The sequence below is a fragment of the Lutjanus erythropterus genome, chromosome 12 (assembly GCF_056507025.1).
Source record: "Lutjanus erythropterus isolate fLutEry1 chromosome 12, fLutEry1.hap2, whole genome shotgun sequence".
NCBI lineage: Eukaryota > Metazoa > Chordata > Actinopteri > Lutjaniformes > Lutjanidae > Lutjanus > Lutjanus erythropterus.
The window spans coordinates 27,824,907-27,839,880 of NC_139328.1; the positions used below are offsets into that span (position 1 = coordinate 27,824,907).

At 40.2% G+C, this 14,974-nt stretch overlaps 2 protein-coding genes across 2 annotated transcripts; one reads left to right on the forward strand and one right to left on the reverse strand.

Annotated features, from left to right (window-relative positions):
- Window positions 1–1,307: 1,307 nt before the first annotated feature.
- Window positions 1,308–7,048, reverse strand: LOC146318129 (peroxiredoxin-6-like). Its single transcript, XM_084732784.1, has 6 exons — window positions 6,900–7,048; window positions 5,795–5,937; window positions 3,610–3,766; window positions 3,176–3,325; window positions 1,919–2,065; window positions 1,308–1,789 (listed from the first exon to the last, which is right to left on the reverse strand). The coding sequence occupies exons 1-6, from the start codon at window positions 6,951–6,953 to the stop codon at window positions 1,661–1,663; spliced, it is 780 nt and encodes a 259-aa protein (XP_084588910.1). The 5' UTR covers window positions 6,954–7,048; the 3' UTR covers window positions 1,308–1,660.
- On the forward strand, window positions 6,963–10,773 carry LOC146318130 (polyisoprenoid diphosphate/phosphate phosphohydrolase PLPP6-like). The gene is made up of 3 exons (XM_084732500.1): window positions 6,963–7,027; window positions 7,141–7,268; window positions 10,352–10,773. The coding sequence occupies exons 1-3, from the start codon at window positions 6,963–6,965 to the stop codon at window positions 10,771–10,773; spliced, it is 615 nt and encodes a 204-aa protein (XP_084588626.1).
- Window positions 10,774–14,974: the final 4,201 nt, after the last annotated feature.

Consider the following 14,974-nt stretch of genomic DNA (forward strand, 5'->3'; position numbering starts at 1 on the left):
CTGTCAGATAAAATGAGTAGCCAGGCATAATAATAGTATCACTTCCTCTGAGTGGGTCGTCTGTCATGCAAATGACACTTTAAACCACTTCCTCTTTCATTGGTCCAAAACAAATCAGGTATAGTAAACATATGATCCAAGACTTTTTAACTCTGATAGTATCACAATTACAAAATAGAAACTTCTTCCATCATACTGTATATATTAAACTTTTTAATGCATCATTAAATATATATATAAAAAAGTTCCCATCCCAACGTGACCTTTCCAAAAACAACACTACAAACCCAAATTCCAAAAAAGTTGGGACAGGAGCCTGTTTATCACTGTGATACATCATCTTTTATTTAACAAGACTCACGATGCATTTAGGAACTGAGAGCACTAATTGTTTAAGTTTTAAAGTGAAAATCTTTCTTGTTCTTGCTTGTTTTGTGAGTTCAGGTGCTCAACAGTCTGTTTTGTGTTTCATAATGCACTGCACATTTTCAGTGGGAGACACGTCTGGACTGCAGGCGGGTCAGTCTAGTTCCTGAACTCCTTGACTATGAAGCCACGCTGTTATAACACAAGAGGAATGTGTCTTGCCATTGTCTTCCTGAAATAAGCAGTGATGTCCCTGAAAAAGATGTCTGGATGGCAGGATGTGTCACTCCAAAACCTGTATGTACCTTTCAGCATTAATGGGGCCTTGAGAGATGTGCACGTTACCCATGATGCCATGGGCACTAAACACCCCCCCATACCATCACAGACCCTGGCTTTTGAAGTTATTACTGTTAACAATCTGGATGATCCTTTTCCGCAACATCCATGATTTCCAAAAACAACCAGAAATGTGGACTTGTCAGGCCGCAGCACACTTTTCCACTTTGTGTCAGTCCATCTCAGATGATCTCAGGTCCAGAGAAGTCTGCAGCCTTTCTGGATGTTGTTGATATATGGCGTCTTAACTTGGATTTGTAGATGCAGCCACAAACTGTGTTTACAGACGTGTTCCAGAGCATATGTAGTCATATACTTTATACGATCTTGCGGCTTTTTAATGCAGTGCTGCCTGGGTCAAAGGTCACAGGCATTCAATGCTGGTTTTCAGTCTTGGCCCATTCATGCAGACATTTCCCTGGATTCATTATAAAGTGTAGATGGTAAAACCCCTAAATTCATTTCAGTTGTCTGTTGAGAAATGTTCTTGAACTATTTGCCCACACAGTTTTTCACACAGTAGTGAATCCCCCCTCATCCCTACTTGTGAATGTATGAGCCTTTCAAAGATGCCATTTTCCAGTTAACCTGTTTACCTACCGAAGGTTTCAATCAGGTGTTTTCTGAACATTTACTTGCTTGCCCAGTCTTTTGTTGCCCCTGTCCCAACTTTTTTGAAAGAGGTTGCAGACCAAAACCATATCAGATTGAACATTAAATATCTTATCTTTTTACTGTAATCAATTGAATGTAGCTCAGAAAGGATTTGCAAATCAGTGCATTATTTTTATTTCTGTTTTACATTGTCTGAACTTTTTTTGAATTTGTACCTTGTAGGGACAAAAACAAACAGTACTAAAGGTCCTTAAGGCCCAGGATTGAGAGCTGCTGGATTAAGGTACAGTCTGTGTGACCTGAGTTGAGTGTTGAATATCAGTGCTGTCTCTGCCCGTGCTCATGGCTGGGGTGTGTAGCGCAGGTACCTCTTGCCAGAAGGCAGGTCTTTGGTGTAGACGCCCTCCGGGAACAAAGACGCAGCCTCCTCCTCAGACATGCTGGGAGGGACCATCACACAGTCTCCAGGCTGGAGGACGACAGAAAAGAAACAAGGTTACTCTGCCTGGCAGCGGTACGATTCCTGTTTCTGCTTTCTCTGTGGTCAGCTGCTGAACAAACGGCGCCAACTGAGGTCGCTTTGAAACGTGTGACATACCCTCCAGTCGGCAGGTGTGGCCACGCGTTTCCCTGCTGTGATCTGGAGTGAGTCCACCACGCGTAAAATCTCATCAAAGTTGCGCCCGGTGGTCGCCGGGTAGAGGATCGACAGTTTCAGCTTTTTGTCAGGGCCGATGATAAACACCTGCACACAAACAGAGACACAGAGATGAAGCCTGGGAGGGTTGATGGTTACTCTCTGTGGGCAGGAGAGCAGGTACGATATTATAGTTCTTCCCAGTGGCCTAGAAATGTTTCCTGCTCATTTTCTCTTTTTAACTCTAAATACAAAACTAAAAAAAAAAATGTCAATAACTCATAAATCTCACTGTCTTTGAAAACCATGTTCTCTCCTCTCAAAACTGATTCCACCAGAGATTAAAACTAATTAAAACTAGGTTCAAAATGAGTAAATCCAGATTTATCATTCAGCAGAACTCTGATGTATAATTAAAAAGGAATCCAACTAGTAAATCCAAGTTTAATGATGTAAACTGAAATGAATTAATTTAACTGAATCAACATGGAGGTTCTTTTAAAAAAAACTAAAAAGTTAACAAAACATTACCTTGATTGCTAAAATGTTAGTCAGCCTGCTCATGACAGCTCAGTGGAGAAGCTCTAATGTCTCCTCCTTGAAAAACTTGTGGGCTGAATTATCAACTGGAGTAGAATAAAGAAGAGGAGGAGCATGATAGAGCTCACCTGAGCTTCATGAGTGTTTCCCTTAACCATCTTCCAGAAACTTGAACCTCATCAATTGTAATTTAAATTCTGCTGTTAAAAATCTTAAAATATTGCTATCAAAATAATTTTTTGCCTTCATGAGGCCATGTTACATATTAAAATTTTTCGTCTTTTTTTTAAGTTAGGGGTTGTTTTTTCCCCAAAATAGTTTCTAATTTTATGGTACATAAAGACTGTTGCCTTACTGTAATAATGTGAATATGTCTTATAAACACTGCATTGACACAATCACTACATTAGCACAGAATACGATGCTCATTTGTCTACTCAGTGAGCTCCTGTTGTGCTAAACTCACAACGCAGCTTCCCAAAGTCATACTGTAAATTTAAAGTTGAAACTGTCACGTTGTTGGAGCTCTGAGAATACACAGATCTTACCTATTTTGGCAAAACTGGCAGTAATCGCACTGATAAGTAAAATGACAAATACTCAGATAAGAAAATGGGCTAACATGCTTGTATGCGACCTGTAAAACAAGAGAATCTGATTTTGATTGTGAAGACTTACACAGCGGGCAGTGACTGGCATGCCATCGTTGTCCTTCTCATCGGGGTCCAGCATGCCCAGAGCCACTGCCAGCTCCCGTTTACTGTCTGCAATGATGGGAAAAGGCAGCGAGATGCAAGAGGACTCCTCACAGTTGTAGGCCAGGATGTCCTGGTTTGTACGGAGACACAAGCCCTCAGTTACTTATTTAAACCAAAACAGTGTTACACTAATGGAGCCATGGTGTATTACAGAAACTTCTTTATTGAATGCACAATAAGTAAATTCTGCCACGAAAGTCTCTCACATTAAAACACGAACAAAAGTTAGAGTGACATGATGATGCTGTCGACTAACTTCTGGGTGCCCATTTTCCCCAATGAGCATTTGAAATTTGCAAGATGTCCATGTTAACACGTTAACGTTTTTTTAGTTTTTACTTGCATCTATCCCACCTTGGTCCAGCCATGGTGATCCTCCAGGCAGTCGATGGACAAGGCGATCAGTTTGACGCCACGTTTACTGAACTCGCTGCTCAGTCTGGCAGCTCGACCCAGCTCTGTAGTGCACACAGGGGTGTAGTCTCTGGGGTGGGAGAACAGGATCCCCCACCTGGAATAGAAAGAGAGATTATTGTAGGTCTTGGCAAAGTATATTACATTGATATTTCGGTATGATAATGCTAGATAGTGTCTTAAATTTTAGATATCATTATATCATGATATCCTGGGTTTAAAAGCTGCATTACAGCAAAGTGATGTCATTTTCTGAACTCACCAGACTTTTACAGCTGTTCTGATTTCACCCACTGAGTTGCTGTATCCACATTACTGGTGATTATTTACAAAAAACTCAATGTGTTAATATTTTGAGAAAGCACCAGTGGTCATCCCTACGATATTGAGGTATTTGATTCTGTCAGTATCACGCAGCCTTAGTTTAGTGAGGTTGATTCACATGTCGTATCAGTGTGACTGCTTCTGAAATATAATCTGAGGTTTCAGTCTCACTCAAGTTTCCTCTCTCAGATATGCAGAACACCTTCTAATACTGTGTTTACTATTGTTGCAGGGGATGAATCTGTATCTGACCCAAAACTGACAGGATGTGACCTGCATGTCACTCAAACGTTTCAAACCTGACGACACCAGGGACTTTTCTCATGAGGTCAGCAGTGTGATTGTGCACCGTCAACACAGTGCAGGGATTTTAGGTTTGACCTCTGGCCCGCTCATCTTACGGGCGCTTTTCATTTGCATCATCTCACTATCTGATTGAGAGCTTTGTGATCTGATATAAACTACTGGAGTAGATTAATTTGTCCACTTGTCCACCACATTATACACCATTATCTTTTAATGACGTGCACTTCAAGGCCAATGCCACCATTATAGAGGTTTTCAAAGGGGAAGTGGGGGGATCCCCTGTTTCAGGGGAGGCTCAGAGAATGGAAGTGAAAAAATATTACATTAGTTAAGCTCATGCACTCCACAACCTTACATTTTTTAACTATCATTAACAACGAGAGGGGAAGCAACTCATAAAAACCACCTTCAGTGGACCATCATGGGACCTCAGTTAAAAACTCTTTAATCTTTTTTGATCCTGTTTGAATTGTGTCACAAACCACACATGTTATGTTTGTCAATTTAAAAGATAATCTGAAAAGTCAAGAAAGTCACAGTTTTTTTTATAAAGCTGCTGAAGTATAAGGATGTTGTTCACTGAGTGGTTTCCACACAAAACTAAACTAAAACAAATCTATCATAAACTGTTCTTGACTTGTACAATAATCTTTTAAATTGACAAAGATCATACGTGTAATTCTTTGCACAATTCAAAGAGAATAAAAAAACCCATTTGTCTCTCGCTGTAGACTATCGTTCAGATTTTTTTCAAAATCAGGTCTCAAGAGGCACACAGGAAGGGGAGGGACTTTGCTTCTCTATGAAGGTCAGTGTGATAGCATCAGCGAACTTTGTTTATTGTGAATAAGAATTTGTTCTTAATGACTTTCCTGGTGAAATAAAGGTAGAATAAAATAAAAAGAACTTCACTCCATATTTTTTCCATGGACATCTACAAATCCTGATACTGAAATGAGTAATTTTGCCGGAGTGTGATGCTCAAAAAATGTGTCTGCCATTTTACAGATGCTTCTTTCACAATGTCGGTCTATGGGGAAACATATTTTTGGGGCTGTACGTGATGTTATCAGTAGACAGTTTGTCTATGTCAAAATGGCTTCAAAGCCCTACACTCTTCCTGGGAGCTTATTCTCTGCTCCTACAGGGGGGCCTGCCCCACAGATTGAGAACCACTGGGTTACAGTGATGGGGATACAGTATTGTGTCTTTCCCAGAGTTAGAAATCAGTAAATGTTTTTTGTGTAATCTGAAGTTATGCCAAACAACAATATGAAGCTATCTTGGCTCAGCAGTGTCAGGGGAGCCCACAGTCTCAGACTTGTATCACCTGCAGTAGATGATACATATAAAGCAGAGTGAGATATCTAAAGCAGAAGTCAAAAAGCAGGAACTTGACACAACCTCCCTCTTTGAACTGAATCCTCGATAACCCTGCGAGTCACTGACCAAAAATTAAAAAAAAACAAAACATATATTCAGTAAGTCTACTTACGAATCACCGAGAAATTCGTGGAGTTTAATTTTTCCAATGGTGGTCTCTGCCTCGAAATCAGGAAGCACATCTCCGAGCAGCAGTCCGGGCATATTCACCGTGAGCGCCGACAGACTTGTGGCGTTTGTTGAGCAGCAGCAGCTCTGATGACAGGAGGCGGAAACTCCACACTGAACAGGACACTGCATTTACATAAACGTCCACCGTGAACTGCACAGCACAGCAGGTAACACACCACGCCACGACTCGTACAATGTGGTGCGTTCAGGTCGCGTTTTCATTATCGTCGCAAGGTTTCCAACTGACCAATTTACGCACGCGTTTCTACCAAAGATTTATTTGTTTTACTAAAGTGCAACATGAACACTTCCCCACTAGAGTATTGTCCTTATTAAGCAATTTAATCAAAACCATGAGAGGGTTTGTTTAGACAGTAGGGTAGACTGGGGATGGTTGCAACAGGGGAAGGATGCAACAGGCTTGTTTCTCCAGTCAGGTACAGTGATGACACTAATACTTTTAGTAGTACAGTATTTTGAGAATACAATGCTTACTGAGACAAAAAAGAAATGATAATTGGTGAAATTTAACACTTTTAACATGTTGGTACCACCTCTTGACCATGTTGCAGCTGTCCCCAAGGTTGGGGTCAGTTGCAACATCCAATTTTTTCTATTCAGATAAATACTATGAATGATATGCTATATGTAATCATCTTAAAATGGCATGGGTAATTAGCAGTTCGTATAGTCCAAGCAGTCTGAGTAATTGAGAGAAATGCAAAACGTGTTGCAGCTGTCCCCAGTCTCCCCTATAGAGATAGCTGGAGGTATTTGTCTCAGAAATTACACCTTAGTCTAGATTTAAAACTCAGTGCTTGTTTAATTATAAGTTAATGGGAAGGGAAATGTAGCCACGTGACCAGAGCAGTCCAGTTCTAAACTGGTGACATTTTAACCCCAGTATCCGGACTCCCCAGTTTGCACGATGTTTTGCGTCTGAGCGCAGCAGGATTAAAGAATTTACTGACCACAGGTGCTCGATAGAGAAGAGGGGGGTGTGGATTGCTCTGGACACTCTGGACACGAAAGGAAAATGTCCTCACCGACGTCCAGGCGGAATAGTTGCCGTGGGGTAGTGTGTGGAAACCGGGCATCATCTGAGTGCCATGTCCGCCGCCGGGCCTCCAGCTGCTCCTACTTTTCCTCCGGAACGCAAAACGAAGACTTTTCCGTCAGTCTGAGTCAGCCCATTTTCATCATAACGCTGCGGTTTTTGTTGGCGATCGATCTGTGGCTGTCCAAGCGGCTCGGAGTGTGCGCCTGTGAGGAGTCTCCGTGGGGCAGCATACGGCCCCTGGTGCGTCTGGTGGAGCTCTCTGGACATGTCATCCCCTGGCTCATCGGCACCGTGTACACCCTGCTGCGGGGAGAGAGTGCGGAGGAGCAGGAGATCATGCTGAATCTGGCCCTGGGTGAGCCAGTGTGTGTCGATGGTTTTAAGTTTGGGTTACCAGATTATTAGTTTGGATTCCTCCTGTAATCAAAGTATGAGTTCAATGCTTTATTCGGGCAAGTATGTGCTTCTTAAAACTGTCATCCATGATAAATAGATAATGATATTTATTTAATATGCACATTTAGACTATAATAAAATCGTCAGTATTTTTTTTTTTTTTACCTCGTCTTGGATTTGGAACACTTAAGCCTCCAAAGAAGAACGCTTTTATTTGAGAAATCAACTTTCCTGAACACAGCAGTTCATGTAAAATACATAATACACATTATAGGCTACTATAACTACTTGTTTTCATTTAGCTGTCTGTTGTTTATGCGCCTTTAAATATTTATCACCATATTAGCCACAGATAAATCAGATGCGTTATTACGCACATTTGTGCCAACTCCAAAAGCAGCTTTTGGCAGTCCATACATGAGTGACTTTCATGAGCTACATAATGATAATTAGACCCTAACCAGTATATTTGAACAGTATTATCAGCCAATATTGGCCTATCACAGCTATATTGGTATCTACATATATATTGTCCTACATGCAGTGATATGTAAACTTCTTTTTAAACAGAAAATATTTGATTGTTTTTATTTGTTAGCTTTATAGGCAGTATTTAATGTATATGAAATCATTTTTCTTTATTCAAATTTTATATACTTTCATATATTTTGCTCTGTTTCTGTATATATTTTATAGTCTGTATAAAAAATATTGGCCGACATAAGAATTTTTTCACTCCCTAATATTAGTATTGGCACTGGCCCCAAAAATCCAGAATCAGTCAAGCCTTTATATTAATGGTAGTGGAAATAGCACAACAGGCCAAAGCTGCATCAGTCAACCCAAGTGTCAAATCATGCATTAGCAGACGAGCTGCAGGCCGTCTGTGCGTCCCTGTGACCGAGCGAGAAACAGCAACAGCTCAGCAGCCATGGAAAGTTTTCTCCTTTGAGCCCAGCTGATGGCAGCTGTGGCTGCTGAGAGACATGCTGCACGCGACATGGCTGATGCTTTATTTACATGTGTAGATTCTATTTGTTGACTGACTGTTTCGAGATCAAGTCTTGAGCTCTTATAGCCGACTCTATTGTGTTGTGGTGAAATATCAGAGCTATTTTTGGCATGTAATAGCCAATACTATAGGCCCTATAAGATACCACTGTTTTTGACATAGTAGGGCTACAATACAGTATAACCCCTCTTGCATGCTACAAACCAATGTGAGGATAATTAGGTCAAGGGTTTCATTTAATGTAATTCATAGTACTACTGCCACTACACTTTCTCAGCATTAAAAGACTTAAGGATCATATTGATATGAAATAAATACACGTGTTACCAATTATACTAATTACAGCCCCATTCCATTCAGTGTAGCCTACATACACAATAGCAGCACCTTGTCTCTGTTTGAGCAGAATGGAATGGAACCTCAATTAGTATAATTTGTAACTAGGACCTGACTCATACTGGATTTTTGGAGCCGATTCCAAAACTGATATTAGGGAGTAAAAATAAATTGATATCAATGTACAATATTCCTTACACAGAATATAAAATGCATACTGTGTGATATTCTCAATAACACACACCTGTGATTCATTTATGCAATGGAGTCAGTATATTTTAGTTTAACAAAAAATATTATCATCCAAAACAAAATGACATCAGGGCACTGACACAGCAAACTCTCATTGGTTTAATAAATATAATTAAGAAAATAAATAAAATAAAATTTATATACACACACATTTATACTGCTCAAAAATATGGCAACACTTAATCATCACAGTATAATACCAAGTCAGGTAAACTTCTGGGATATTGATCTGTCCAGTTACAAAGCAGAAGTGATTGTGAATCAGTTTCACCTGCATTGGTGCAAATGAAAGCGACAGCAGGTGGACAGGAGAGGCAACAGCAAGACAACTGCCAAAATGGGTTTTGCAGGTGGTGGCTACAGATCATTTCTCTTTCCTCATCCTTACTGGCTGATTTTTCTATAGTTTTTCATTTTGCGAGTGCACTTCTCACTTCTGGTAGCATGAGGTGGTATCTGCAGCCCATGCAGGTTGCACAGGTAATCCAGCTCATCCAGGATGGCACATCCTTACGAGCTGTCCCAAGGTTTGCTGTGTCTCCCAGCACAGTCTCAACAGCATTGAGGAAACACCAGGAGATGGGACATTACACAAGGAGAGCTGGACAGGACCATAGAAGGGCAACAACCCAGCTGCAAGATTGGTATCTGCTCCTTTGTGCGAGGAGAAACAGGAGGAGCAGTGCCAGAGCCCTAGAGAATGACCTCAGCAGGCTACTCGTGCATGTTTCTGACCAAACTGTCAGAAATAGACTCCATGAGGGTGGCATGAGGGCCCAACATCCTCTAGTGGGATCTGTGCTCACAGCCCAACACTGTGCAGCTTGATTGGCATTTGCCAGAGAACACCAGAATTGGCAGGTTCACCAGTGGCGCCCTGTTCTCTTCACAGATGAGAGCAGGTTCATAATGAGCTCATGTGATAGACGTGAAAGAGTCTGGAGACGCCGTGGCAAACATGCTGCCTGTAACATCATCCAGAACGACTGGTTTGGCAGTGGGTCACAAACCCCATGTGTTAGCCAACAGTACCATGACTGCTGTCAGGTACTGGGATGAAATCCTCAGACCCATTGTCAGGCCTTATACTGGTGCAGTGGGCCTGCGGTTCCTCCTGGAGCAGGACAATGCCCAGTCTCATGTGGCCAGAGTGTGTAGGCAGTTCCTGGATGAAAATTAAATTCAACATAGTACCTTTAACCATTAATAAAGCCAGTAGTCACAAATCATAAACCATTCATAAATTCAAAAACTCTAACTTCATTAGAAAGTGATAGAGTTCTACAAAAGTTAACTGCAGCATTAGATAACTGCTCAACTAAGCGTAGAGAAGCTATAGAAGAAACTGAGAGAGATAACCTAGAATGTATTACTATTGCATCTGTAATGTAGCCTGTAATCCAAACTGAAACAACTGTTGTATGTCTGTTTCATCCTCACAGCTCTGTTGTTGGACCTGCTGTTGGTGAGAGTTGTGAAGACTATGGTCAGACGTCGCAGGCCTGCCCAGAACCGCTCTGACATCCTCTCCACCTTCTTCGTGGAGCGCTACTCCTTCCCCTCAGGCCACGCCACGCGGGCGGCCATGTGTGCCCGGTTCCTCCTCGCCCAGCAGGTGGACACAGCCTCCATGCGAGTTCTGGTGGTGGGTTGGGCCGCCCTGGTCAGCCTGTCCCGGCTGCTGCTGGCCAGACACTATGTGACAGATGTGGGCTTTGGCTTGGCTATGGGCTACTGCCAGTACAGCCTGGTGGAAAGGCTGTGGGTGACCTGGGACTGCCTGCAGGACCTCCTGCTCATCCGACTGAGAGAGAGACTCAACAGAGCCTGTGGTGAACTCTGGATGGCAGATTGGAAACGCTAGTTGGTATCAATTTAGTTCAAGGGGCGTGCATAAGACATAAGTCATTACACTGTCATAACCATGTCATGATACCTGTCATGACCATGAAGCAATCATTATGAATGTTTATAATTTGTCAGTTTTAAGGGTCATTCAGTCAATTATGTCATTTTGAATGCAAAGTTTGCATTGTTTGAAATGTCTTTATTCTGTCAACTTGACATTAACTAAGACAGCATAACCTTTCAATGTCTTTGTCATGACAACTTGACGTCATCAAACTTTAAGAAACTGTCTTATGTAGTTGGTTTTGACACTGGCCGCCATGAGACCATTAGAAGTGTGTCATGAAGTTTTCCTTGACCTCAGGTAAAAAAAAAAAAGTCATTAAATTTTATGAGGCCAGTTTGACATATGAGCACAGTAACAAGTTGATTTAGCTTACTGAGTTAGCTGAAGCACAAATAGCAGTTAGCTTGTTGGTTTGTTGTGAAAGTAGGCTAACCACTGTCGGCTATCTGTAGCTGTGGTTAGCTAGTTATCTCGGTTAGTTCTGACAAAGACACTGACAGGTTCTGTTGTCCTGGTTAATGTCAAATTGTCATGACAAAGACATTTTTATTTGGGTCAAGTTTTTGTATTAAAAATGAAATAACTGATAAAATGACACTTAAGGATAATGATAACAGTCATAAACATAAAGACTTGCTCCTGTTCACAGGTATCATGACATGGTTATGACAGTGTAATGACAGTCTTATGCGCATTCCTTCAAATAAAATGTTAACCACTAATTTTGGTGGAACTGTGTATGTGGGGAAAATGTCTAGCATGAGTGTATGTAATTCAAAAAATCCCTGCTGTTCTAAAAAGTAATTATTTAGTGGATTATATCCAAGTTACTTCAGTATGCGTTTTTGTTTTGTTTTTTCTGTTATTTTTGATTATTTGTATAGAATGAAGGAAATATTGAGATGGATGTCGTGGACAGTCACAGTCACTGGTGGATTGTAGCATATCCTGTCACAGGCAGCTTGTTTGCACAGTGGTGCTGATGATGCATGGACTTAATTGTACAATGCTGAAACCAAAGCTGAATGTAATTAGAGCCTTTTTTTTTGATAAAAAGTGAAGTTAAGTAAACTGTGTCCATTTAGTTTAATATCTAGAGAGAGCGTGTGTTCGTGGCTGACACTTCCTGGTAAAGTGAAAATTTATTTCAGCATGTGGTGGCATAATGTTGCAAAAGGTGTATGTGGTTTCATACCAAGCTGAAATCATCCACAGCGGGTTTACTCTAACACTGGTGAGGGGAAGTCAACTCACACTTGCACAAGTTTCCATCAGCTGCTGCCACTGAGTCTCCTGACTGTCATTATACATCCCGTCTCGTCTTACAGTGTTGTTAATCTGTGCTGCCGTCCACCATCTTTAAAATACCACTGCAAATTCCAAACTAAACTATGCAAGAATGTGGTGATTTTTATGTGGTTTCTGCATTCAAACAGATGAACCAGAGAGCAGATGAGTCCTTCAAGTGCAGGCATCAAATGACATGAATCCACACAAACTGTAGAAACTCTTTCAACTGTTCTAGTCTGAAACGTGCCATTTATAACAAGTCAAATGTCTTAAGAATTCCCAGTGGGGGCCAGTTTAGTTCCCATTGCTGATGAAAAAATTCCATGTCTTCTTGTCTGATGTCCACACAAAGGGTGCAGAACTGTTTACAAAGCATAAATGCGGCAGTTTGTTTTCTTGCAGTATCTTTGTAAAGTTTAACTTAAAAGCTAACACGTTTAAAGGAGCAGTATGTAACAATTGCACATGACTAGTGCCATTCAAACAGTGAGTTGGAGCCGTAGATGATGATATTAAATAGGCTAAAATCATATTTAATATACAGTCTATAGCTGAGGCGAGTTGTTTGCCTCACCCCGTTGTCCTCAGACCTAAGGAAGCTCAGGCAGGTCGAAGGAAGACTTCAGGAGTGCACGATGACCGCAACATTGTAGTTGACAATAACAAGCAAGGACGAGTCCTATACTGTAAGATGATCAGCTGTTTATAACTGTCAGTTGTCAGAATAGTGAGTATTTCAATTTAGCATGTTTCCTTGATCTCTGATAACTTATCATGGTCATTTTATTATTTATTACAGCAAATATATTACAGATTTTATGTTCAAAGTTTATGTTCAACATTACCAACATTTATGTAGTTCAATGCCTATTTGGCAGACGCAAACGTATTTGAAAAGTAAAATAAAATTGTAATTTTAAGTCATATTGACAAAATTTTGTTTTACATTTATTTGAATCATTGCAAAAAGCAGTAGCAGGGTCTGAGAAAGAGACACCTTTGAACCATCACTTGGGTCTCAGAATGTTTTATGTTATGCTGAAGAATTTTATTAGCATGAGACTTTTTGGTGTAATTTGTGTAAGTTGTTCATTCGATACTTTTTTCCCTCAAAAAAATCTGTAAAAAGGCATTTTTTGGCAATTATCAAAATTTTCCCTTCTTCCTCTCATTCAGAACATATTGAGGACACAAAATTTGTTTTTTATATTGCAGTTTGGATGAGGTTGACCCACATTTTTTGGCAAAATGCCTGCACTGTTTAGCCAGTGCGTGACTGAAGCAGATAAGGTATAATGCAGATGCAAATCATTGTCCACAGAGGGCAGTACATGACAAGAATATGGTTGTCAATAGCAACATGGGGCTTGTGGTCAGAGATATGCCTGGTTCAGGGGCTTTGGGGCAATATGGGGTGGACACAGAGACTGGACGTGTGTTTATACTGAGGATTAATGTGTCACACACCAACTGCTCACAGTCCCTCAGTCTTATCCCTCTGTAGCACACAATGCTGGTGAGGTGTGTTATAAAGACAGTCCTCATTTATACAGTAACAACAATCATACAGTAATAACTTAAGTAGCACAAATGCACCAACTAGGGCTGCAGAATTAATTTAAATATTATTGAAATCATAATATAGTCAAGTGCGATATCCAGACAGGAAAAAGCTGCAATTTATTAATGAAGGTAACGTGTGTGACAATGCTCTTGTCTACAGATTTTGTTCTCCAGATGTAAGAAAAAATGTTTGATTGGTACAAACCCCAAATTTCATATCATCATGACTGTATATATATGTGTATATTTTATGAAAATTATGATGCAAAAATGCTCATTCCCACTAACTGTGAATCATATCACAATCACAATAGCTGTCAAAATAATTGCAATATGATATTATTTATGATTAGCAACTATCTTGCTGCTATATATTCTTCTTATAATTGTTTCCCCACTAAAAGTGTTTCTGCAGCAAAAATGTGAAAAGTTTATATCTCCTAATTGGTTGCATGAACTTGTATGAAAATCGGTTTGCATTATCTCAGGTCAGGATTCAGTTGATACATGAATTCTGGTAATAAGTGATTGAAGTGGGTGTGACTTATTACAACAAATCTAAATCTATAGCCATTTCACAATCCAAACTTCAAAAAATCAGCCATATGTCCTAGAGTGCTGAAATTGCTTCAGCACATCTGCTGAATTGTGACAAAAGTTTGCAATCACTCAATCTGAGGTCAATTAAAAATTCCATCATTCTATATTTTTCAAAATATAAACATCTTTATGTTCACGAGTTTTCTTTTAAATGCTACCAAAATGGACACAGGTGTTCTCTAGATGGTGGATATCAAGTGTTTCTGATTGTATTCAGATCAGTGAAAATTTGAGACTGTGGTGATATTTAATATCTTGCTGTAATTTGTACTGTATGTACAGCAGTTTTGATTTCATCTCATTTTTGATCATATTCCAAAAAAATATTTGACAATACACTCAAGAAAAGCAGGTTGAAGTGTGATTTTTATCATATTTAACAGTTAAAGTTCTGTGAATTTTGAAAGTTTTGTGACATCCCTGATTTTCTGCTACCTGGCTCAACAGTGAGTGGGCGGGGTCAGAGAGGGCGTCAGGAAAGTATCTGCACCGGGTTCATTTAGGCCTCAGACTGGTTTGGTGGATTCAACGTGAAACTCTTTTTCTTCTCAGGCTATAAGAGACCAAAATAACTCACCATTTTACAAAATCACCATGATGCACAGATCACCAGAATATTTTATCATGTTTAAATGTTAGAGATAATTAAAGTTTTCACTCTCACTGACTTTAACACAATACTTTATTAACAAGTTCC

Bases quoted from the DNA above. Each gene is read 5' to 3' on its own strand.
- LOC146318130 (XM_084732500.1), top strand. From the start codon at position 6,963: ATGTCCGCCGCCGGGCCTCCAGCTGCTCCTACTTTTCCTCCGGAACGC. The intron at 7,028-7,140 runs GTCAGTCTGAGT...TCCGTGGGGCAG, and splicing joins CGCAAAACGAAGACTTTTCC to CATACGGCCCCTGGTGCGTC. The intron at 7,269-10,351 runs GTGAGCCAGTGT...TCATCCTCACAG, and splicing joins CATGCTGAATCTGGCCCTGG to CTCTGTTGTTGGACCTGCTG.
- LOC146318129 (XM_084732784.1), bottom strand. From the start codon at position 6,953: ATGATGCCCGGTTTCCACACACTACCCCACGGCAACTATTCCGCCTGG. The intron at 5,938-6,899 runs GTGAGGACATTT...TCCTGTCATCAG, and splicing joins ACTATTCCGCCTGGACGTCG to AGCTGCTGCTGCTCAACAAA. The intron at 3,326-3,609 runs GTGGGATAGATG...CGTACAAACCAG, and splicing joins ATCACCATGGCTGGACCAAG to GACATCCTGGCCTACAACTG.